Source organism: Psittacula echo (genome assembly GCF_963264785.1).
Source record: "Psittacula echo genome assembly, chromosome: 1".
NCBI classification, from domain to species: Eukaryota; Metazoa; Chordata; class Aves; order Psittaciformes; family Psittacidae; genus Psittacula; species Psittacula echo.
Window position 1 is genome coordinate 146977843 of NC_137735.1, and position 23046 is coordinate 147000888.

Consider the following 23046-nt stretch of genomic DNA (forward strand, 5'->3'; position numbering starts at 1 on the left):
AAGGAAAAGCTAAAATAAGAGCTAACATGAACACTATGGCTAGGGGTGGAAGCAGAGTAAGTATTAAATAACTAAAGAGTTTTCCAAAAGCATCTTCTGAACTCACAGATTCCATGGGTACAGCAGCTGTCTGCAGGTCAACCTTGAGTCCTTGCTCTTGTAAGTAAAACCTCTCCTAGGTGACCGTGACGACTCTTAACTGTATATGGAAGACTGCTAAGCACAGACTGGAATATTTGTATTTATTTTTGCAATGCCATAGGTAAAAACAGTTTAACAATGCCAAGTACAGGTGTTATTCTCATAAAAACTTCTCATTTCAAAACGAATGATTTCTATTTCCCACAAAAAGTTAAAATCACATGCAGCTTTATGAAGGTTAATTGCTTCAGATGCACAATTATATATCAGAAGACTTTGTTAAAATAAAAACATACTGGACTACAGCATTTTAACAAGGCAATTACACAGAACTAGAAAACTGACTCTGTAGTAAAATATAAAAATCTACAATTATAAATATAAATTTGGTCCATGGATCACTACAGAAGTAGCAGTATTTACAGTAAGTATCAGATTACTATTCTAAATGTCTAACTGAAGTCTTAAAATGTTGAATGTTATGGAGAACAGTATTTTATTTACATTCTACTATATTAAAAGTTATATTTCTAGCAAATGTAAATTGTTATAAATACAGGAAATCGATCAAATACTAAACCCATGACATGTTTGTAGTTGGGAATCCCCTAACATCTATAAATATGATAATTTTAAGTTCAAAGTAAAGCCAGATAAATCAAAAACTAATACTGAAAAAACATACCACAATTCAATTCTTAGAAACACTGTAAAAGTCAATCAAGTTAGTCCAGACGTAACAACATATTACAAGAAATCTTCCAAGAAAAGGCACACATTGTTAATGATAGAAGTTCCACAGTAAAATCATACATAACAGAAATGACTGAGCAACGGCTGGGGTCTGGTTATAGATATAGTGACTGGACAGAGTCGTCCCCCCTCTCAAAGTATAAAACTGAAAATAACAATGGTAAACTCCAGGTGCACCTGGTGTGACACAGGTATGTGTGTGTTTAATTTGATGTGTTAATTAAACTAAAGATTCTAAACTTTCAGCTGCATTTCCATCAGGTAAAGCTGAGCCGTTACTGTCCATAGATGCTGAAGGGTTTTCTTCTTGCCTTGTGCTGACAAGGCTGAGAATAGCTTTGTACAGAAACTGGTACTGTTCCTGAGGAAGAGAAGAGGATATAGTCGGGGTGTTGTCAGAAATAATAACACTAGATTATCTCCTAACACTGTTCCTCAAAATTAATTAACAGCTGATGTGTCAGGCTGTTAACGGGCTGTGCTCCACAATTTACTGTGTTACTTAGCAGCTTTATTAATTTTCTGACTAATGTCTTCCCCTGTACACAATGCAAAGCACATTAAGGAACACAGTACAGGTAAGGGAGGAATCAAGTTTTAAAAGGAATATTCTGCATTGAATCTGATCCTTGTTAAAGTCAATTGCAAAGTTCCCTTTAACTGAATTAATCAGGATTAGGGCTACTGCATGTCTGTGGGCTTTCCCCCCCCTTGAATATGATCTCATTTTTGCCCTCTGAATTCTATCCAGGCAGAATTTTTCTCTTTTTTTGTTTTTGGTATTTGCAGTTAGTGTTTATGTTTTTGAAGATCCTGCCAGGAAAAGGAGGTAGAAGAGAGATGAGACTTTGTGGGAAGATTCACTGAGGCCATTGCCCAGCTGAGTGCAGTGGGAAATGAGGAGCACCAAAGGTTAGCTGGCCTGCAGCATGTTCTGGGAAGGCGGAAATAGCAGTAGGCTCTGTGCAGGGTGAGCAAAGGCTGTGTGGCACCAGGTAACAGTGGATGCTCTGAAAGGGCAGGGGAGTATTTTCGGTTCATTGGTGGATACATGAGGATAAAGAATTTCTGTGATGGAAGGAGTGAGAAACAGTAAGGCAGACTACATAGAGTGGGTTTTGGATTATAAGGCTGGACTAAGAGATACAGGGTAGGAAGAACAACAAATCTGAAAATCTGCAGTAGCAGATGGGAAACTGGAAACCTGAGATGCAGTGCTCAGGTAATTGCTGGAAGCTCCTGGGGCAAGAGCAGTGAAGGTCCTGATTGTGCTGCTGGGGTGGGAAGGGTTTCCATTTTCACTCCATTGTCCACCAGGCTCCTCAGTCTGGTCTAGCGGGGCAGGGCAAGGGGCGGACACATCTGTCAATCTGTGTCATGTCCTGCTTTTGCTGTCATAGCCTGTTTTTTTCTGTAAAAAATGTGATAACTCTAACCCTAGTTTCACTCTTAAAATGTTCTTATTATGCTCACTGTAGCTCTACAGCCATCAGATTTGTCGTGGCATGACAGAAGGGGCAGGGTTTGTAGTTTTTCACTTCTGTGAAGAAATTTTCATTTGTAGGACACTGACTTAGTAAGAAAGTCTCATTATTGCCCTTTTCAAGTTGTTTGCTTTGGTTTGTTTAGTTTTTCTTTCTGTAAGCACAGTGACACTGGTGTCAAGTGACCGTTCACTGGATCATGAAATATCAAAGTCCACCCTGAAATGGAAAACTAGGATAACTACATCAGGGTCTATTTGGAGTAGGGATTTATTCCTGCTGAATAAAACCTTTATTTATATGACATAGTGCAGATCTTATGACGGTGGCAGCTCTGCACCTTTTGAACATGACCACTTGATAACCACTTGGTGACCACTTCACAGGAAACACTTTGGTTTGAAATAAGCAGCAAGTTCACTACAGCACCTCTGGAAGACAGTTTTGATTAATTCATGCAGAAATGAAGATGACAGTGCTTCAGTAATGCTGCCTGAAGATTTAAGCATGCTAACAATACTGCATAGAGGAAAAATAATATGCACACATTTTACTTATTACTTACAATGTCTGTAAAGACTCCAGGCCTCATCAAATTGATCATCTTCGCTACCTGGTAAACATCCACTGAATTTTCATTTTCCAGTTGATGCATCAATGTCGTTAATGCACAGAAAGTGCCTGCTGTCACCCCTCCGTGCCTTTGTAAGGTTAGAAACACAAACAAAACACACACACAAAAAAAGTCTCTGGAAACCGGATCAAGTTTGTACAGCTGGAGATCACACAAAATCCAGGGTAAACTGGTAAGATTAATTTCTGCCATTTGATCATTACACTTTCTGAAAGAGGCCTGCTAAGCAGTGCCTGAACACAACCTTTGCAGCACCTGGCTACAACTTCTGGAGAGTCTTTAAAAGCTAGTCTTAGAATTATTTCCCTACAATCCTCTACTAAACAAACCCTGAAGGCCTCAAGTCCTTCAGTATTTCAACATTTCATTACTTTTGGCTATTATTAAACAGCTGGAGGAGGGTAAGGTACCTCATCTGAATAGTCTAGCTTCTTTCAGTAAGAAACAATGAAGATCTGATAGATCTCCTTCCTCTCCAGTGCCCTATTTGACAATCACCCAGAGTATCAAAATGATAGAATTGAAAAGGGAACACTGGAGTGTGATAAGATAAAAATGCTTCTCCTACTAATGCTGCTGAAACAGAAGCAGCAGCACTGTTGTTAGGAACAGACTTTGTGCCTTGTTTCAGTGGCATGACGAGATGAAAGGATAGCTCTACAGACAAAAAAAACATCAAAAGAAACTGAAAGCTGCAGTTCTTACTCATCATGTACAATCATGGGTCCATCACGGTTGGAAGTCTCCTCTTTGATGATGCTGATCAGTTCAAATGTTTTACTAATAGGACTATCAGGATTTGGCCATTTTGGACACTGAAAATGCCTCACTTCAAGTACATAGTCATCCTAAAAGGGTGAAAAAAGCATGAATCAATTTGGTAAAAGATTGACTGTCTTTATTCTTATCTTTCATCCCGTTCCAGTCCTGCTCCAGCTTACACATACAGACTTCCACTGCTGTGGAGGTTAGACTATCTAGTCCTCCTGTCACAACACCCACATTACTTGTAGAGGTTTCTCCCTGGGGGTTTCAAGGGTATGGAATTTTATCATTCACATACAGTGGAAAATGTAACAAAATGTAGGCATTACCTTTAACAAATCAAGTCCTGAGTTACGTGTTTATGACTGTGTTACCTGTGTAGCTTCTAAAATAAAGTCTTGGATTATGAGCTTCTCCTCATTAGACAAACACTTGTGTTCTTCAGCAATCATTGTAACTTTGAAGGTCTCACAGTTTATAGGCTCATCTTTGTTTGGCCAGTATACAAATTCATCTTCAGCCTCCAGGGAAAAAAAACCACACAAACAAGAAAAAAAAAATCAAACAATCAATTTGATTAATAAAATCAAACTTCATCCAACATAATAAATAATATGTAACCAATGCAGCCAGCTAGATTTAAATTGACAAGAATTTGAGTGGGATTACAGGCATCACAAGTGATGGTTTTCGGACACCTCTGTAGTGATCCTGACCACAAGACCAAGGTATCCTATGGAGACAGTGACTCACATAACCTACATGTGCTGTGCTGTGCCACACGTCCAGCCTGACCTTCAGGCTGTGTTGTGCTGCCCGTAGCCCACGATCACAGGATAAACCCAGCTGGTGGTTTGTAATGTGGGAGCCTGCAGCAGCTCCCACGGTACTGATGAGTACACCACTTGTACGGCCTTGGGATTATCTAAAAGTGCAGTAAGAAGTTCTCAAGAGAACAACCTGCCTGTTTGACAGCAGAAATGATAAATAGAGTTATTTTCTTTTATAAAAATCCTCTAATAGTTTGAATGACCAAAATGGGGGTAACCCTTCCATGGATGACAGCTGCATGGTATGATGTACCCTGATAAGAGACCTATTCAATTCACAACTTGGGGTTCCCAGCATCTATCTGATGCAATGCAAGTTTACCTCTCCTTTATAGTGTTAGCTCTAATAAGTAGCATTTTAAATGATACTTTACATGGTCTGAGTGCCTTTCTTATTTGGATTATAATGGACCAGTGCCTCCTAGCAAAACAATCTCCCTTATCACAAGGGCTAACTTCAAAATATGTCTTAGTTGTACATGTTTTTCCAATCATGCAAGATTCTCCAAAACATGGCTTTCCTCCAAACTCGTTACCAAACATTATGTCCTTTCACACCTCAAGATTGCTCTAAGTACCAATCTAAAAGCTCTCAAGATATTCCTGCATTTCTAATAACTGCAAAACATACTAATTTGTTATTAAATTACACATGCAGGATGATTTGCTGTTTAGAGTCATATAAATCCCAGGTAAACATTTGTTTGCAACTTTAGGAGGTCAGCAAGAGAATCATAGAATCATTTAGGTTGGAAAAGACCTTTAAGATCATAAAGTCCAACCATTAACCTAGCACTGGCAAATTCACCAGTAAATCATGTTCCTAAGTGCCATATCTGCATGTCTTTAAACACCTTCTGTGATGGTGACTCAACCACTTCCCTGGGCAGCCTGTTCCAGTGCCTGACAACCCTTTTGATGAACACATTTTTCTAATATTCAATCTAAACCCCTCCTGGCACAGCTTGAGGCTGTTTCCTCTTGTCTTCGCTTGTTATTCTGGAGAAGAGACTGACACTCACCTCGCTACAACCTCCTTTCAGGCAGTTGTGGAGAATGATAAGGTCTTCCCTGAGCCTTTTTTTTCTCCAGGCTAAACAACCCCAGTTCCCTCAGACACTTCTCACAGGGCCTGTGCTCTAGACACTTCACCAGCTTCACTGATCTTCTCTGGACATGTTCCAGCACAGCATTTCCTCAATGTCCTTCTTGTAGTGAGGAGCCCAGAACTGAACACAGGATTCAAGGTGCATCCTCACCAGTGCTGAGTACATGGGGATGATCCTTTCCCTGGGCGGGCCGCACTACCTCTGATACAGGCCAGGATGCTGTTGGCCTTCTTGGCTGCCTGGGCACAAGCTGGTTCATGTTCAGCCACTTTTGACCAACACCTCTAGGTTCTTCTCCACAGGGCAGCTTTCCAGCCACTCTTCCCCAAGCCTGTAGCATTGCATGGGGTTGTTGTGATCCAAGTGCAGGATCCGGCACTGAGCCTTGTTGAATCTCATACAACTAGAGCTGGCCCATTGATCCAGCCTGTCCAGATCAACCTGCAGAGCCTTTCTACCCTCCAGCAGATCAACACTTCTGCCAGCTTGGTGTCATCTGCAAACTTACTAGAGTGCGCTCAATCCCCTTGTCCAGATCATTGAAAAAGATATTAAACAGAAGTGGCCCCAGTACTGAGCCCTGGGGAACACTGCTTGTGACTGGCACCAACTGGATTTAACTCCATTCACCACCACTCTCTGGGCTCTGCCATCCAGCCAGTTTTTTGCCACTGCTCCCGGCCCTGCCCAGGTCCCAACAGCCACTGCCATGTAAGAAACAACCTTGTATTTCTCCCCTTACCTAATAATGGCTGAAGAAGCCATATTACAACTGAAGTAGAAGTAAAACTGAGTGAAAACCAACCTTGCACAACAGATACTTCTACTGTTTGACTCTTTTTATAAATTATACAGGAATGATTCAATACTTTCTTGTGCCAGTTCCAATCTGCCCAGTCAAGGATCTCCATATTTCCAGTAGATGATTTGGAGATTTTACACTCAGTACAATATTATTAACATTTAATTTATTTATTTTTTCAAGATCCAAGGTATTGTCTCCTGTCCTGCATATTTCAAAATGGCAATACTAATAACATTCATACAACAACCGATAACAATCAGCCACAAAACTTACCATATTCTGGCTGTCAGGAAGCATGACTATTAGCTGGGCATTATGGTCCCATATCATTCTCCAGAAATCCTTGATAGTGTGTAGTAAGGGATGCTGGGTAATAATGAATTCATTACTTTGATAATAACCCTGCAAAGCAAACATCAACAGACTCAGAACTGATGCCTAACTATTAACATTTAAAGGAGGCTTCTAGTGGACAGAGCCAGAAGCCTATAAAATAAATTACAGCCTTGAGGCTCTTTTGACAAATCAGTGGAGACTTGAACAGCCAACTCAGAATGAGAACACATTAACTCATGTACACATGTGTCCTGGGTTCAGTAGCAGTAGTCAGTTTTTCTCCTTCTTAGTAGCTTTTGCAGCACTGTGTTTTTGACTTTTGGCCTGGGAATGGAGCTGATAACACCGATGTTTAGACTGACCAAGGGCTTTGTGAGTTTCATGCTCTGCCAGGGAGGGGGAGAAGCTGGGAGGAAGCAGGGACAGGACACCTGACCCAAACTAGCCAAAGAGGTATTCCATACCACAGCACGTCATGCCCAGGATGTGGAACTGGGGGCCCGGAAGGGCTGGATGATGGCAGGGTGGGGGTGAGGTACCGGTTGGTGAGCGGTTGTATTCTCTTGCTTGTTATTTCCTTTATCATTATTACTATTAGTGGTAGCAGTAGTGATTTGTGTTATACCTTAGTTACTAAACTGTTCTTATCTCAACCCATGGGAGCTGCATTCTTTTGATTCTCCTCCCCGTCCCTCCAGGAGCGGAGGGAAGAAAGGTGGGGGGGGGGGGAAGTGGACTTCGTGGTTCTGATTTATGGCCTGGGCTTAAACCACGACAACATGATAATTGTTCTACATGAGCCATAGTTCCAGAGAAGCTGGAAACCTGAAACAAATTAAAAAATCCTTGAAAGATCTGCGAAAATCCCAGGGGGGTCTCTTAATTTGTACAGATGTCCCAGATCAACTTCTTACCATGAAAGAACGATAGAGAAATCCTTTGCACTAGTGCATCTGATGAAAGATCATGTATGCAAAGCACAGCAGGGAGTTTTCCCATCTCTTTCCTGAATGTCCAGGAAGCACTTACTCCCCCCTCTCAGCTAATGAAGGGGGAAAGAGTTGAAGAAAATCCAGGGAACAAAAAGATAATGGAAAGCTGATGAGCTATGCTGCCTTGGGCTGTGCCAGTTGCAAAAGCTCTGTGAGATGAGCAGGTCCGAAGGCAAACCACAGTACAGCCACTAAAAATTAATTTGTTAGTTAACACTTTCCTTTCACCTCTGAAAATTCTTCCAGAGTTGGCATTCAGCTTTACCAGTTTTTAAAACTATGATGGGATTTCTGGTTCTATGGATCATTGAAGTGTAATGCATTTAACCAAACTTAAAACCAGTAAAAACAGTAATAATAATTCCTGGGGGAAGGAACTCTTTCAGGCAGAGTGAATAATGAAACAAAGAGCTTTCGAAATCAGGACTGTGCTACCCAAACTTAGACAAGTGGCAGCTCTGAAAACAGCTATACAATGGGACAATGTTTTCATCAATACAGTTAACTGACTTACCATAATATAAGAAGCATTGATGTAGTCTGTTCCTTCACCAGACAATGATGAGATGCCTACTCTAGATCTTTCCACTGTAAAACAAAAAAAGTCATGATCTAGTATATATGTTGTGATGACACAGATATTACAGCAATTATCTCACATATCTCACAATAATAACACTAAGCTCCATCAATCAGGATAAACTGCTATTCAGTCATCTATTTTGTTTTCCTATGTGTAGTACTTAAATAATTTCTTCATTAAAAGTACTTTACAAAACACTGCTGTGCACCAAAGCAGTTGTCTTGAGCTCTTGCTGAGGAAAGATTAAAGTCTTGACACATACACATAGCTCATAAATGTTTTGCCATGCAAAGAGAAGCTGATTTGAACAAGCTTACCAGGAATGATGGAAGAAGTTCGGTTCTTTTCTCTGTTGCACTGTTTGAGTGCAGTTGAATAATCACACTGCTGTGTGTTAGACTGGCTCAGTAACTGAAACAATGAAGTTAAACAAAAAAAATAATCAGGTAACTGTACAAAACCCACTCCTTCATTAGCTGGATTTAACAGAAGTGTGCACATATTGCAGGTTGGCTGTCTCTAAGCTTTAGGTATGTAGCTATCTGGCTAAACTACTTAGCAAATTATGAGAATTTTTTTTTCTTCACTGTTTTATCAGTTCAAATGATTTTTGAGCCCTAGATTGATAAGCATGTCTTTGAAGGAAATCCTGCTTTACGTTTTCCGTAACCAGCCCCTCAGTGCTTGTTACCATCCTGATGTCACTTCCATTTTGCCTGCACAGATATTTGTGTAACTTCAGATTGTCTTGGAGAACGGTAAATGTCTGTGCAGAAAAATCTGCATTGCTATGCAGGTAGTATTAGCTCTTTGTGAGGCATCTAGATATCTCAGTTTTGAGCTTCCTAATTTTCTCTCCAAACCTGTGAGAGGAAAATAGGATGGGGGGAATGTCTCATTGACTTACTTGTTTCAACTAATACATTTCAAATAGACAAGAGTATGAGGATGAATGAGTATATACACATATACACCACCATGCTGTATATATGCTGCTTAGGCATGAAGTAAGCTTGGAAAGCAGGATTTTCCTAGTTTTCAGGTTGGGGTTTTTTTGGATTTTTTTTTTTTTTTTTTTTTTTTATTTTGCTTGCTAGTAAAATGAACTGGATTAATCAGAATGCTCAAAAGAATTCAAAAGACTTCTCTGTGATGTTTAGGGCTGGGCATGTGTAGCTTTCAGAAGCTGCCTGCCTTGGAAAAACAGACAGCAAACCAGGGAAGTTCTCTAAAAATAAGTTAGACCAGAATTTTGTTTCATCTAAAACAGTTATTCAGTAAAACAAGACTCCATATCTTTTTTATTATTCTAATAATTTTAGCTTACAAAGGAAAATGAAATTAAATGAGACATATCCCTTTCTGATAATAATTAAGCTCTTGAAACTGGAGCTCTAAATGGCTCCTGCAATTTGCACTGCACATTTTATGCTTACATATATTTACACACTCTGTTTGTGTATGTGCTTCATTCTTTCATCTGTGTGGGAAAGGTGGGATGCTTATTTTCCAAAGCACATCACAGCTGATATAAGTTCTCCTTTTCCCTAGGAAAAAATAGTGCAACACGATTGGATCATTCAAGCCATAATGGCAGCAAAGTGTGAAATCCTTCAGTATGTTGTTCCTCTTCTGTTACTCTGTACTGTTCATTATCTTGAAGAAATACTAGTTACTATGTGTGTGTGGCCAAAATACATCAGAAAATAAAAAATAATAATATTGTTCGTAGCCTCATTATGTACTGATATTATCTATAGACTTATCTGCTTAAGTCCTTTATTTGCAATCAAATAGATTATTGTAGGAAGAGTACACATTGTCCCACACTATCCTCCTTAGAACTGAAATCCTTAGAGAAAAAGGTTCTAATAATTCATTTCCTGTTAAATTAGGGAGACTAAAGTTTGCTTTACCATATAATCTGGAAAACATTTAAGTGTGTTTTGCTTCTCTGGATTCAAATTAATCTAAAAAGGTAGGATTTTCTGTGTTTGCTCTATAAGGGACCCAGTGAGAGAGCCAGACTTCTCATTCTCCCCATAAGTCTCTCATAGACTCTGGGCTGTTACCCTGGGTCTGCTCTTTCTCTGAGTGGCCAAAGCATTCATGTACTGTCTGCTGAGGTGAAGTCTCTCTTCAACCCAGAGCTATACACTGAGGGGAATATGTTGATAGATCAATATCGCTCATGACATTTTTTTGCCAGAATGACAACTTTCCAGACTTTTGTTTTACCTTTGGGATCTTTGTGCAAAGACATGTAGTTAGATTTTCCAAAATCTACTTACTGGCCTATTTCTCATGCCTTTTTTTTTTTTTTTTTAATTCCTTCTTTAAGAATATGCAAATAATTACTTTGTTCCAACCAACTGCATGCATTTGCTAAATTATTCTGAATTTAGGCTCAGCAGTTGAATTTTAGATATAGAAAGCTCATAAAAGTTGTGTTGAGAGACCTATATTTTCAAGTCATTCAAGCTTGCAAGACTAAAGCTTTTCACATTGCTATTTGGGAGAGCTCACCTTGAATTGTTTCTCCAGTCTGGTCTTTCCTGTTGGTCCAGGTATTAAGAGGGCATTAACATAGGCATGAATATGAGTCTCAAGGACTTCAGTTTCTTTACTGAGTATCGCTTCGACCAATGCATCGTGAATGAAGATGTACTGCTCCTAGGAAAATTATAACAAACATCTGAGCTCTAATTATTTTCAGATTCCCCTGGACACCTCTGGCTGAGCTGCCACTTCTGATGTTGTCAGTACTTCTTCACAGTGTGATGTTGTGAGTTTTCTCAGAAGTGATCCTCTGCAGTGAAGGCTGCCCCTCTGCAGGGGCAGTACACATTTACAAGCACAATTGAACTACACATGCATTGTATATATGATATGATACCAAATCCCCACCACCTGCGGTATCTCATATTCAGAGAAGAGAGTTAAAAATGCAAGCATAGCCTTGAGTCAAGTTTCAAGCCAGCTTGTTATGTGACTCTCCTGCCTTTCTTGCACTAGTGACCACTCCCACTTCCTACTGCTATTCTCCATTTTCTCTCTCACATCCTTTGGAGCAAGTGCCCATGCTGTTGTAGATTACCTTTTTATCTACTGAAAGGCACTGGGGAATTTAACCATCTGTCTTTGAAACCTGAAATAGATTTTCAAATGCCCTGCTGTTGCCCTTATTGTTTTCTTATGGTCTTTCACTATTCTATATACAATCTTCAGTTTAAAGCAGCTATAACCTTCTGTCTGAAAGTTTTTTTCTCTACTTTTTATTGCCTAATATCAACTGTTTGATCAGGTTCAGTGAAGATCTGAACACCTAATGATGGTGCTTCCTGAAAGGAGTCTATGACAAAAATGTACTCCCTGCCAAGAAAGTGCTGCTGTGGGAAGCATAACTTAAACAGATTTTTCTCTACAGAGTTCTCCCTAATAAACAGAGAAGAGTCCATAGACAGGTAATTTCTAGTGCACTGCTCTAAGTGAGCCTAGAAGAATGCCTCTATAAACACGAGGGAAGCAAAAGGGAAAGTCCAGTCTGCCGACTGGTTGCCAGTCTGGCTGGTGGTGCCAAAAAAGAGGACTGTATCATTTCTCCTCCTGCAAACAGAAATTGTCTGTAGTAGTCTCTTGCTATATGTATTTCATTCTTACCTCAGTCTGCACCAAGTAGTTCCTTTGGGTACGTATGTGTTTTAAGAATCCAAATATGTTGACTGTCCCTTCCTGCTGAATTTGCTGCAGCATGCTGTCTAACACTATGTATGTGCCTGTCCTTCCAACACCAGCACTACAAAACAGAAAAATAGTCTTGAGCCTGAAGTAAAGCAATCATGAAAATAACTGTTTCATTTACACAGCTTTTTCAACAAACTGGTGCGTAAGCAAGATTTTCCTCTACAAATCGTTTTATTGTGTGTAATATACTGTGCTAAAACTTCAAGGATGGTAATGAAGAAAAGTCTTGAAAATTCAACTTTTCCTGTGCAAGAACAGATCTAAGATAATTTTCTCAAATGATTTTTAAGGTATCAATCAAAATAATTGAGATCAATTGAATAATCGAAACTACGGGGTTTCCTGCAGGTCTGCAATTTCCAGGCTTCTGATATTCTTTAGGATACTTTGTCAAATATATCTAGAAAGAGTGGCATATGCCAGCAGCATCTGGGCACAGTTAATATGCTCATGCTGCTCTATGTTGGAGCACACATCACTTTAAAAGGAAAGTTGCATTATGCCACCCACTAGAGATGTAGAAGATTTCAAAGACTTCAGACTGAAGAAAAGCTCAGGAAGTGGCAGAGCTGCTGAAGGAACACCTGTGAAAGAAAAAGCTTAGTGCTCTTTAGACACAGCTAACATGGCAAGGTATGGTTGAAACTCTTCTTAAAATGATGCAGAGGCAAGGGTTAAACAGCTCACTCCTGTTACGAACTCTGACTCATTTAGCATTAAAATGGCTGTACTACAAAATTAAAATGCAACTTTTTCTTTCATAAAATATCTGGGTAGTGAGTGCAAGGTCAAGAAGTCATTTTTTGTTATCTAGACATATATGGGAATTAATCAGTTGTAATTTCCCTCTAAGTTATGAGGAAACATTATATGTATTGGTACATGTAACTTGACAGCAACAAAATGCTGGGTCTGCATGGTTCCTTACAGGCAGATCCAAGATCAGTCTGTACTTGCTAAATAAGTCATCTAATTTCTTCCACAGAGAAGACCTACACCACAGAGGTGGCAAAAAGCATGGGTAGTGATGGGTAGTGTGAAATCAGATTGCAGTAATAAACTGTCTAAATAAATGTGATATATAACTGAAAGGTCCACATTATTAATACTCTATTAGATGCAAAAAAGTATGAAGATTACCAGATACCATCTGTACTTGTTATGAAAGACAACGTGAAAAGTACCAAAGCATAAAAATAGCTAAAAAATGTTTCATGAACTTTACCATCTGTGTCCTCCATATAGCCTGTAAAGATAAATGAAAGTTGCATTTCTAACATGAGATAACTCCTTTGAAATTCCATAGTGCATGGAGACAGGTGAACTAAAAGCTGAATAAAACTGCCTACACAGATAGAGATGAGTTGTATCTATATATAGGTCTGACTGAAGCCACACAACTTACCACTGTTCGCTTTTTAAGAACTGAATTTAATTGACTTATAATGTATTGCTGATCTCTCAACTCACTGACATAGATCTCAGACTTGGCATTTTGGGGAAACTCTTATTTTGAACTTCCCAAGAACAGGCAGGATGTAGATAGCAGCAGAACAACCAAAATGTGGAATTTTCATTTTCCAAGCTAAAAACAGATTTCAATCAGATTAGATCATCCCAGAAATAAAATATCTTCATTTGCAGCATTTGTGAGACGACTTTACCTGTTGGCTTCCTCAGAGTCAGCTCCAGAAGGACAGAATTCATGAGGAGGTTCTCTTTCCAAATGTTCCATCAAAGGTGAGGTACTACAGTGGAAAACCAGAACCTGCTTATATATTTTAGAATAACCCGGTCCTTCACGGGCATTGTGAAGTCATTCCAGGCCCTACAAGCCCTTTTTAACCAATTTTCCCTGAGCTACCCAGTTTTAGTGAGCACTGACAGAACACCTGCCTGCACACTGCAGCACATGCAGACCTCAAACCGTTCCCCAGAATGCTCCTCCATTGCAAATGACTGCTAGAGCGCAGAGTAATGTTAAAAACAGGAGAGTTGAAGTTCAGCCAGGAATAGAGTGAGTCTTCTTTTGTGGACAGAGCTCCTTTTAGGATTACAGAGTATCCCTGCACCAAAGAAAGCATGAGCCGAAAACATCCTAACAATGCATTCGCAGAAATTAAACAATTACTGCTATATCTGTATCTGGTAAGCTCACAGCAGTCAAGAGAGTAGTACAGAAATATGCAAAAAGGTAAAAATAAAAGCATTTTTGAAAAAAAGAAAAAAGAAAAAGAAAAAAGAACATAGTGCAGAGCAGCATCATCTTGTTTACGGAGATGTATAAAAATAGCATGGACAGTTGGTTAGTTTGCCTTACCAAGGACAGAAATATCAGCTAAGGAATTAATCTTATTCCATCAGGAACTGTTAAATGTGAGAGTGAAATTTTGCTTAACCCACCATGGAAAAATACTTTTTTTCTGCAAAACAAAAGCAGAGTGAACCTTACAGCAGTAAAAACCACACCTGCAATGAACCACAACAGGCCCGACAGCGTGGCGCTTGGCATGCGATGCCTTCCGCACGAAGGTGAGAACGGGCAGTGTGTATTCTGGGACACCCATGTCAGGCCACTGAGTATAATGGTACTGAGTTACTATACGTCCACTAGATCTCCCTTTCTGGGAACCCTGCAGGAGAAAAATAATTCCATATGTAAGCAGACCACATCTCTTCATAACTTGGCAACACTTCATAATATTTCCATACCAGTTAGTTCCTGAATTAGTCATGTCCTAATTTAGTATCATGCCACCTAGCTCTGAATATTCCACCTTTCAAACAGAAGAGGAAGGACCAGTGCCTTCTGTCACATTAGCTTGCCCACGGAATGGAAAAATGACCTGGCACTGTCCCTGAGAAAGCCATAGAGAAAGGTTAAGAACACTGGAGGGCCTACAAATTACAACTGCCCTTGAGAGTCTCCTGCTATTTCTGCCAATCTGCTCCTCTGTTAGGTGAACAGAAATCATCTCACCCAGCTTCAGTGACCTACAAGGGAAGACTGCTTTTCTAAGCTCCCACCCTCAGTGACAGCTCAGAGGCAGGAATACCTTCAGAGAGCAGGTCATCTTGTTCAAAGATTGGTTTCTAAAATAGGCAGAATGAACTACTTGACAGTAAGTGCTGTACATTATGCAATAATTGTACAGGGAGGCTGAGAGACTACAGGTCTTAACGTTTAGGAGGCTGAAATAAATGAAACTTTCAGTATCCCCCTCAAAGTAGCCAATGTCACACTGCTGAGCTGAGAGCATGCTAGTTCTGATTACAATAAAACAAGGTGTGGATCCACCTATCTTTAAAAAGGAAAATGGATATCTGAGGTGGATAATTTAATTCACATCACATTTTCTGCTAGTTGCTCTCTTTCTGAAAATGTATCCTCCTGCTCACCAGGCAAGCAAAGGCCACATCAGCTCTCCAATGTGATCACTGATTTTCCCTGACGGTCCTACATTGCACCAGTACTACAGGCCAGAGACTTCTCAGTTTGATGATCTGGTCAAATTGACAATCATCTTGGCTGGCTGAGACCTACAGGATTCAGCTTTACATATACAACATAAAAGAGCTGCCAACTGCCTTAAAAAGTATTCCGAGTGACACTCCCTTTTGCCTACTGTGCTTTCAGGATGCTACAAACCTTTTTGATCTTCGTGTTTCTGAGAGTAAAATTCCTCACAGTGTAATAGGCAAGTACATGAACACTCTTCTGAGTTACCAAGAAGTTCCCATATTCTTCACTACCTTCAGCAGGCCAGTACTGGTCACATTTTCTCTGTTAGAAAGCAAATGGAAAACAGAGAAAAAGACAAAGGAAATAAAATGTCAAAGTAGCAAGCTGAAATGTTCAAATTTCAGAGCACAGTCAAACACAAAAACATATAGGGACTCTCAATATACTCAGTTTGTAAGCCATGATCTTCAGTGCAAGGGAAAAATAATATGCATTGATTTTGTGCTGTAAAGATCGATGGCTGTGCAAAGATGCTCTTTATTTGGAATACACAAAAAAAGAGGTTTAAATCATACTATCAGAGTTAAAGGGCTCTAGTATAGTGGAACTTGCCATTCTACAGGCACTCTGAAATCTAAACAAGATTCCCAGATAATCTATAGGAAAAATAGGAATATATTCAAGTCAGTGGAATTGTGTGTGGAGTTGGTTGGCTCATAGCATGGGCAGAGAATACTTTTATCTGATCAGCAAGGGTAAGAGTGAGCTTCTGTGTGCCAGAATACAGAGTCTGATGTCTAGCCTTTTGGTTGTGTAGCCATATAACCTTCTCTTAGAATACTACAAAAGTATGTTTTTTATAGCATGGTATTATAAATGAAGTGGTACTCCCAGTGTGGCCCTCATCTGCATTTGCTGTATCTGTATCACTGACAGATGCTGAATAGGTCATATGATAAAACTTACATGCATTTTAGGCATTGATGCCAATGTATGGCAAATGTGATGCAATGTATCCTTATGTGACTTGAAGGTACATGCATGCTCCCATCACAGAACTGGAGAAACACACATCCTGTGATGGGGTTTGACCTTATTTTGTCTCACTGGACAAAGGTCTATCTAGTCATGTAGTAGGAAGAGAACTGTGGGTCCCATGGGATGTTAACAGGGAGCAGCCAGTGCATATCCAGAAAATATCACCTGAACTACAGCCTTCTCCTTTCCAAGCTCTAAGGCACCTCTGAGAAAAAGCATGATACAAGAGCAGATTGCTAGCAGAATGTGGCACAAGGTCCACAGTCTGGCCACTCCTAAATACATACAAGAAGTCTTTTTTCAGCAAAAGACTTTCTTTTTTTTTTTTTTTTTTTTTTTTTTTGGTTGTTGACAGTTGAGTTTAAATATTTTCTTTAGTTCATACTACAAATCCTCACCTTTATACTTTTATACTTTTATATCGTAGCACAAGCAACTACTACAGACTGTTGCTTTTTGCTCAGTAAATGCCTAAACTGGATTTTTAAAAGGGAGAAAGGAGTCTACTAGAGGTAGATCTATCAATATCAGAGAAATAGTAATAAACAAAGGTACTCATACCCTTCCTTTCTCAACAAGATTAGTTATCATCACAATAACTTCTATGTTATGTTCCCATATCATTCTCCAGAAATCTTCTGCTGTCGATTTTAGTGGCCCTTGAGCTGCAATGTAGGCTTTTGGCTTGTTGTAACCCTGGATTGAAATACAACAAATGACACTTGTTAAATCACAGTCCATGAGCAAAAGGAGATTGGGAGAAGTATGTGACTTTTTATGTATCTATTTTTAAACAATCTCAAAAGCTTTTAAGTACTTTTGAATTTATAACTATCTAAATTGCAGAAACCCATATGACATATGAATGCAACTGTTATGGCAATGTTTATCATTCCAACAAATAGGATATAAATTCAACTGCCTGTGTTTTGGCAGAATGTTGACATGATAGTGATTATGAGACATCTGTTATGATGTGGGTTTTAAAAAATGAATGAAGATCATTCACATGTAAACTGCCAGGTAATGAAAACTGAGTAAATGTTACGTCAGTGCGGCTTGCAGCCAAAAAGCATCTTCCTCTCATGAGATTATCTCAGGCAGAAGAATTAATCATTTACCAAAAATATATAAAAGAACATTCAGATGCAAAATGCTTCTGAAATGACTCACATCTTACAAAACAGTTTTTGTTTCACAAAACTTTTCACTAAGCTGCAGCTGCTACAAGATCAAGATAGATTCAAGAAAGGACTTTTACCTGTGCTTTAACACTGTAGGCTTAACATAGATCATTAAAGTTTTGTGGTTTTTTAACAAAATCCGTAAAATTGTGATACTTGGTTTTTTATTAAGTTTGTTCATCTCCATCTATCAGTTTTTACAGAAAAGGCTACAGATGAATAGGCTGGCAGACAGAAAAAGGCACTTACATCAACATAGTTGGCATTAATGTAATCAGTCAGTTTTCCATCCTTTTCTACTATCTGTGTTAATTTAACCCTAGTATGATCATCTGTAGTAAAACAAGAGAGAAAATGAGCATAGTTTTCTGCAAGAGTTATATTCTTTCTATAACATATCTTTTTTAAAAATACTGGAACGGATTTTTACAATACATAAGACTCAGAAATTGATGATTACATGAACAAACACCCTGTGCTTAGGTATGAATCAGATTCAACTCTCAAGTTTGCAGAAAAACAAAGTAATGAATCCAAGGATTCAAAAGATTCACCAAAATGATCAAGAGCCCAGAGGCAGTATTTTCAAAGAGAGAACAAAGAAACTGAATAGATGTGTTTCAGAGAAGAAATATCTGGGATAGCGAAGAAGGGTGACACAATGGGAAAACGTGTCCTGGTTAATGAAGCTGAACTTTTACATTGTGGCAGGGCACAACACTACATAAAACCAGTACATTTATACTTCCATTTACAGTTATATTTATATTTGACAGTAAATATATCCAGGAATTCTGAAAGCTCCTAGACAAGATAAGTCATCATTATTCCAGCTCAAAGATGTATTAATTTTGGCAACAAAAACCACAGCTTCTTTGGCTTTATAATGGCATTATAATGAAATCTGTTTGGGTCATCACAGAAAACACTAATACATCTTGCTAACACATGCTCATCAAAGCAGCAGAACAGCAGAGGACTAACTTGAAGAGATGTGAAATCTCATGCTGCTTCTCCCCAAGCTTTTTGATGAACAGTAGCCAGAGCTTTCAGTGTATATTGCTTATTTCTTTAAAATACCAAGTGAACCATTTACTTACAAGCAACGATGTTTATGTATCGATTCTTATTCTTGTTGTCGGGGTGATTAGAGCTGTCTGACGTAATACCTAGATCTACAGTACAGCTCTGGATTTCCTGAAATAAAAAGAATAAAATGTATGTCATGCTTTAATGAGCATTAAGATAGATACATAAACTGTCTTAAAATACAGTAAGTCAGCACAAAAAGAACCACAACCTTATACCCAATTATCTATGATATTTTACAGCTATTTCATTGCTAAAAAAAATGCAGTGAAATAATTCCTTACCTGATAAAACTCTTTCAGTGTCTAATGAGGGAATGAATGCAAGAAAAGTAAAAATAAAATCAAATTCCACAGCACAGAGCAGATGGATAAAAATGTTTATATAAATTACAATTACTATATGGAAAACAGTTATGATCATGCAATATATATCTCCATAATAACAACAAAGCTTAATATTCTGATGTAACTCTTAAAGGAAACAAGAAACAATTTTCCTGTTAAAATAGTAGCATCTGGTTTCCTATCTTTAGCTTTAATGTTAGACCTTAGGCTGGTGAAAGCTTATACATAGAGCAACATCACTGACTTTCAGCCAGATTATCTATCTTTTGTACTGTTCATTGGATTTGTTATTGGTCCTTATAACTGCATTAGTTTCTCTGGAGAATGCTGTTGCTCTCTTCGCGTTCAACTGTAAAACCATCTCTGCAACAGGACAGAGCGCTGCTCAGCCAGCCCTATGGTACTCTACTGAAGGACAGCATTACAATCCTCAGTCTGACAGCAGTTTCTCAATGAACCCAGTGTTTTTATAAACAGAGAGACAGGTTTGAGAAGACAGGCACAAAGTCTGTAAGACTCACAAAATAATTGATTTTCTGTTATTGATTTATTTAACTGACAGGAAACTCAAGCATTTATAAGGCCCACATTGTTAAGTAGGAAATACATTGTCGTTATTAAAAGTACTGTAATAATGTTTCCCAACACTTTTTTAATATTTATTTGAACATTAATCACCTTCAGCTATTTAAATATACATATATAGGAGAAAAGTGGGTTCCAGTCTGAAAATGAGCTTTAAAATATGAGTTGTTTTATAGTAATATAAATAAGAAACCTGAAACGCCCCTATACTCTCCAAATGTATGCTGACTCTGTAAAGACAATGACTGTATTTCAATTTTTCTGTATCTTCTAAGAAGTTCTTTATCAGTAGAGAAAAGACCAGGACACTAATTCTGGGACAGTCTGTAAAGCTGAAAAGGATCTCCAAGAAATGATGAGGACACTGAGCTTTCTGTAACAGTTAAGCTTGATATGTTTCAGTTGGTGTAAGTGTAGCTCAGTGAGAGGCACTATATTTGGTCTTTGGATCACTGCTGTAATTTAGGAAAAGAACAATTTCAGTGAAAACAATACCAATTTAGGATGAACAATTTGATTTTTGTATTGCTGTTCTCACTTATGATGAAAGAAGCTCATTACTATTGTATTTACACACAGTCCTTCAACATCTGCTCTTGTGAACAGCCAGTCTAGCTGGAGCCCAGTCCTGCCAGTGTGTACGCACATGTGTAACATGCACTGGACATTCACAAGTATTCACAAGTCTGGTCCCACAATCAAGTGGATATTCATGATGTTAAATGAATTGGATAACAAATGCTGATGAAGAAGGCTGGGTGAATGACATGGAATTTTTGGTCCATTATATGACAATACATTGGCTGAGGAAGCAAAAGCAAAACCAACAGATAGGAATTTTTTTATTTTCAGTATTGTTTTTGCAGCAGGAATGTTACAATCATAGTTTAATTTAATAGAGATGACTTAAAAACTTGTTTCCATCCCAACTGACTGATTTTGTTAGAAATCACTTGTCACGAATTCTAATAATATATTTTCAATTACAGTTTATAATGTTTATTACAGGAAGTTATAATGTTTATTTTATGTGACCTTTAGTTAGAACATACCTATCTTTAAATTGCTTGCAATGCATACGAATGTGAAAAGCAGTGAAGCTCATTAGTTACATACGGTGATAGTAATATTAAATGATGAGAGCACGTTTCAGAATTTTGAAATACCTCTTATGAACTGTATACTTTAGAAAAGGAACTGTAAGCTGCTATATATGAAGACTACATTAGCTCCCCTGTTAATCAAAGTCTTGCCATAAGTACTCGTTATTATTTCCTTTTTTTTTTCCTCGGTAAATACAACAAGCAAATGTGGGAAGCTTCTGCAAAGTTCAAGTGGCATTAGTGCTGGCAAAGCTTTAGATCTATGACCGTATCTGATAAACCATATAGATTGCATTATCTTTTCACAGTTTATTCATACAGTAATTTAGTATTTTATCACAGGGATCAACATTCCCATTTGCATCCCAGTCCTGTCAGCTTTTATAGATCTCCCTAGTCCTTATAAAAAACAAGTCCTCACTGGGCTCGCAGTACTCATATTTATGAAATTATTCCACAGGTCAGAATGTAACACCCAGTTCTCTGTATCCAGGCATTTAAATTTAACATTATCTGTATGTGCTAAGAAGAAAGATGACATCATAGAACCATACCTCAAATTCTTCAGAAAAACCATTACTTGCATGTAAATCTGCAACATGTTTTGGAAAATGCTTTATTGGAATTGCTCCAACATCATCTTAGGGGTGGGAAAAGACAAAAAATATATTTATGAAAAAATAAAAAGCCAGTGACATAAAGAAGTTTATATGTAGGCAATCCACACAACATCCTGAAATAAAAACTGTGTTATGAACTTTGGATATACAATTCCCACAAAAATAAAACCACTCTTTAACACCATTAAAATTTCTAAAATCATTGTCTAACACTTATACATTTATTAATGTATTCAGAAAGAAAATAAAGAAAATGCCTTGCTCTGTCTCTAAGACCCCAAAATTAAGGCGCTGATTCTGCAAGATGCTGAGCTTGCTGAGCATTCATAACTCCCTGTGAAGTCAAGGGGAAATGAGAGGCTTAGCAGTGTGCTGCAAGATATTCAAAGGGAGAGGGAAGGACCAGGGCTCTAAATAATACTGATAAAGAAAGAATGATCAGGCAGATTTGTCTCGGTGCTTTCGGCTGGTTAGTGTTGCACCAGGACTCTGATACAGTACATGGACTAGCTGCATAGGCCCAAGCCTACTAAAATAATGCAGCATTATGCCAGTAGTATAATTTTAACTGATGTGTTGCATGTTTGCATTAGCATCCAAAGCAAACAACAACTAATTTTCATCTTTTACTGCATTAGTGAGAACTTTCCCCCCATTCTCCCCATGATTCTATGATTATCTATTAATAAATGCTATGTTTGATCCTGGGAGTACTGACTGAAATTTTCCCATCAGGCTTTATAATTCAAGTTTTGAGTTAAAAAGTTAAGTTTTAGACTTTCTGGATTTCCATAATGACAATATCTACATTCTTAACCAATGAATGTGATTCAAGCCACTTCTGGGTTGTGATACCGCATCCGAATCTTCCATCTGATGTTTATATTTCAGGACATCTCCTTTTTACTTTATACAAATACAGGAAAACACTCTTGTGTAGAACATTCATTAGGGATCACATCAAAAACCTTTGGGACTTTCAATCTTCTCTTTCCTGCAAATATGCTACGTAAACAGAGTCATCTGTTCTGTTAATTACCTGTTAAAAGATGATATTATTTCAGCTAGTTTTGGTTATGAAGAATAATTTTGTGGTTTTTTTTTTTTTTAAAGTCTTTCATGAATTAAAAATATATTTATTTCATAATTTGTTATTTCATTGCTGTTTCATATGAGAAAGAAACATCAAAAACATTGAACAATGACCTGTTATTTACATCAACAGATGTTCATCATTTAGGCCACCTAATAATTTTAGCTTTCAGTTACAAAGAATTTGTTGATTTGTATTGAGATCCATCTGGTCTTCCACTTACATGAATGGATCTGAATACAAAAAGTGAATTTATCCAGTGAAGCCTAAGAGAAGCTGAACAAATGTGTAACACTATCTTCACACTTCAGAGATGAAACCTGGCATAAAGTGTTTATTCTAATAATA

The 23046-nt window shown here is 38.2% G+C and overlaps 1 protein-coding gene across 1 annotated transcript in view; it reads right to left on the reverse strand.

Annotated features, from left to right (window-relative positions):
• Positions 1 to 1114: 1114 nt before the first annotated feature.
• Positions 1115 to 23046, reverse strand: part of PTPRZ1 (protein tyrosine phosphatase receptor type Z1) — a gene marked incomplete at both ends in the record, with an annotated part of 134503 nt that continues 112571 nt past the window's right edge. The window contains 15 exons of the mRNA XM_080621782.1: positions 1115 to 1255; positions 2944 to 3079; positions 3718 to 3860; positions 4152 to 4298; positions 6795 to 6923; positions 8364 to 8437; positions 8750 to 8843; positions 10959 to 11105; positions 12093 to 12228; positions 14646 to 14809; positions 15826 to 15960; positions 17239 to 17373; positions 18111 to 18193; positions 18962 to 19058; positions 21540 to 21625. Of these exons, the coding sequence (XP_080477908.1) occupies positions 1115 to 1255; positions 2944 to 3079; positions 3718 to 3860; positions 4152 to 4298; positions 6795 to 6923; positions 8364 to 8437; positions 8750 to 8843; positions 10959 to 11105; positions 12093 to 12228; positions 14646 to 14809; positions 15826 to 15960; positions 17239 to 17373; positions 18111 to 18193; positions 18962 to 19058; positions 21540 to 21625 (1847 nt within the window). The remainder of the gene's footprint in view (positions 1256 to 2943; positions 3080 to 3717; positions 3861 to 4151; positions 4299 to 6794; positions 6924 to 8363; positions 8438 to 8749; positions 8844 to 10958; positions 11106 to 12092; positions 12229 to 14645; positions 14810 to 15825; positions 15961 to 17238; positions 17374 to 18110; positions 18194 to 18961; positions 19059 to 21539; positions 21626 to 23046) is intronic.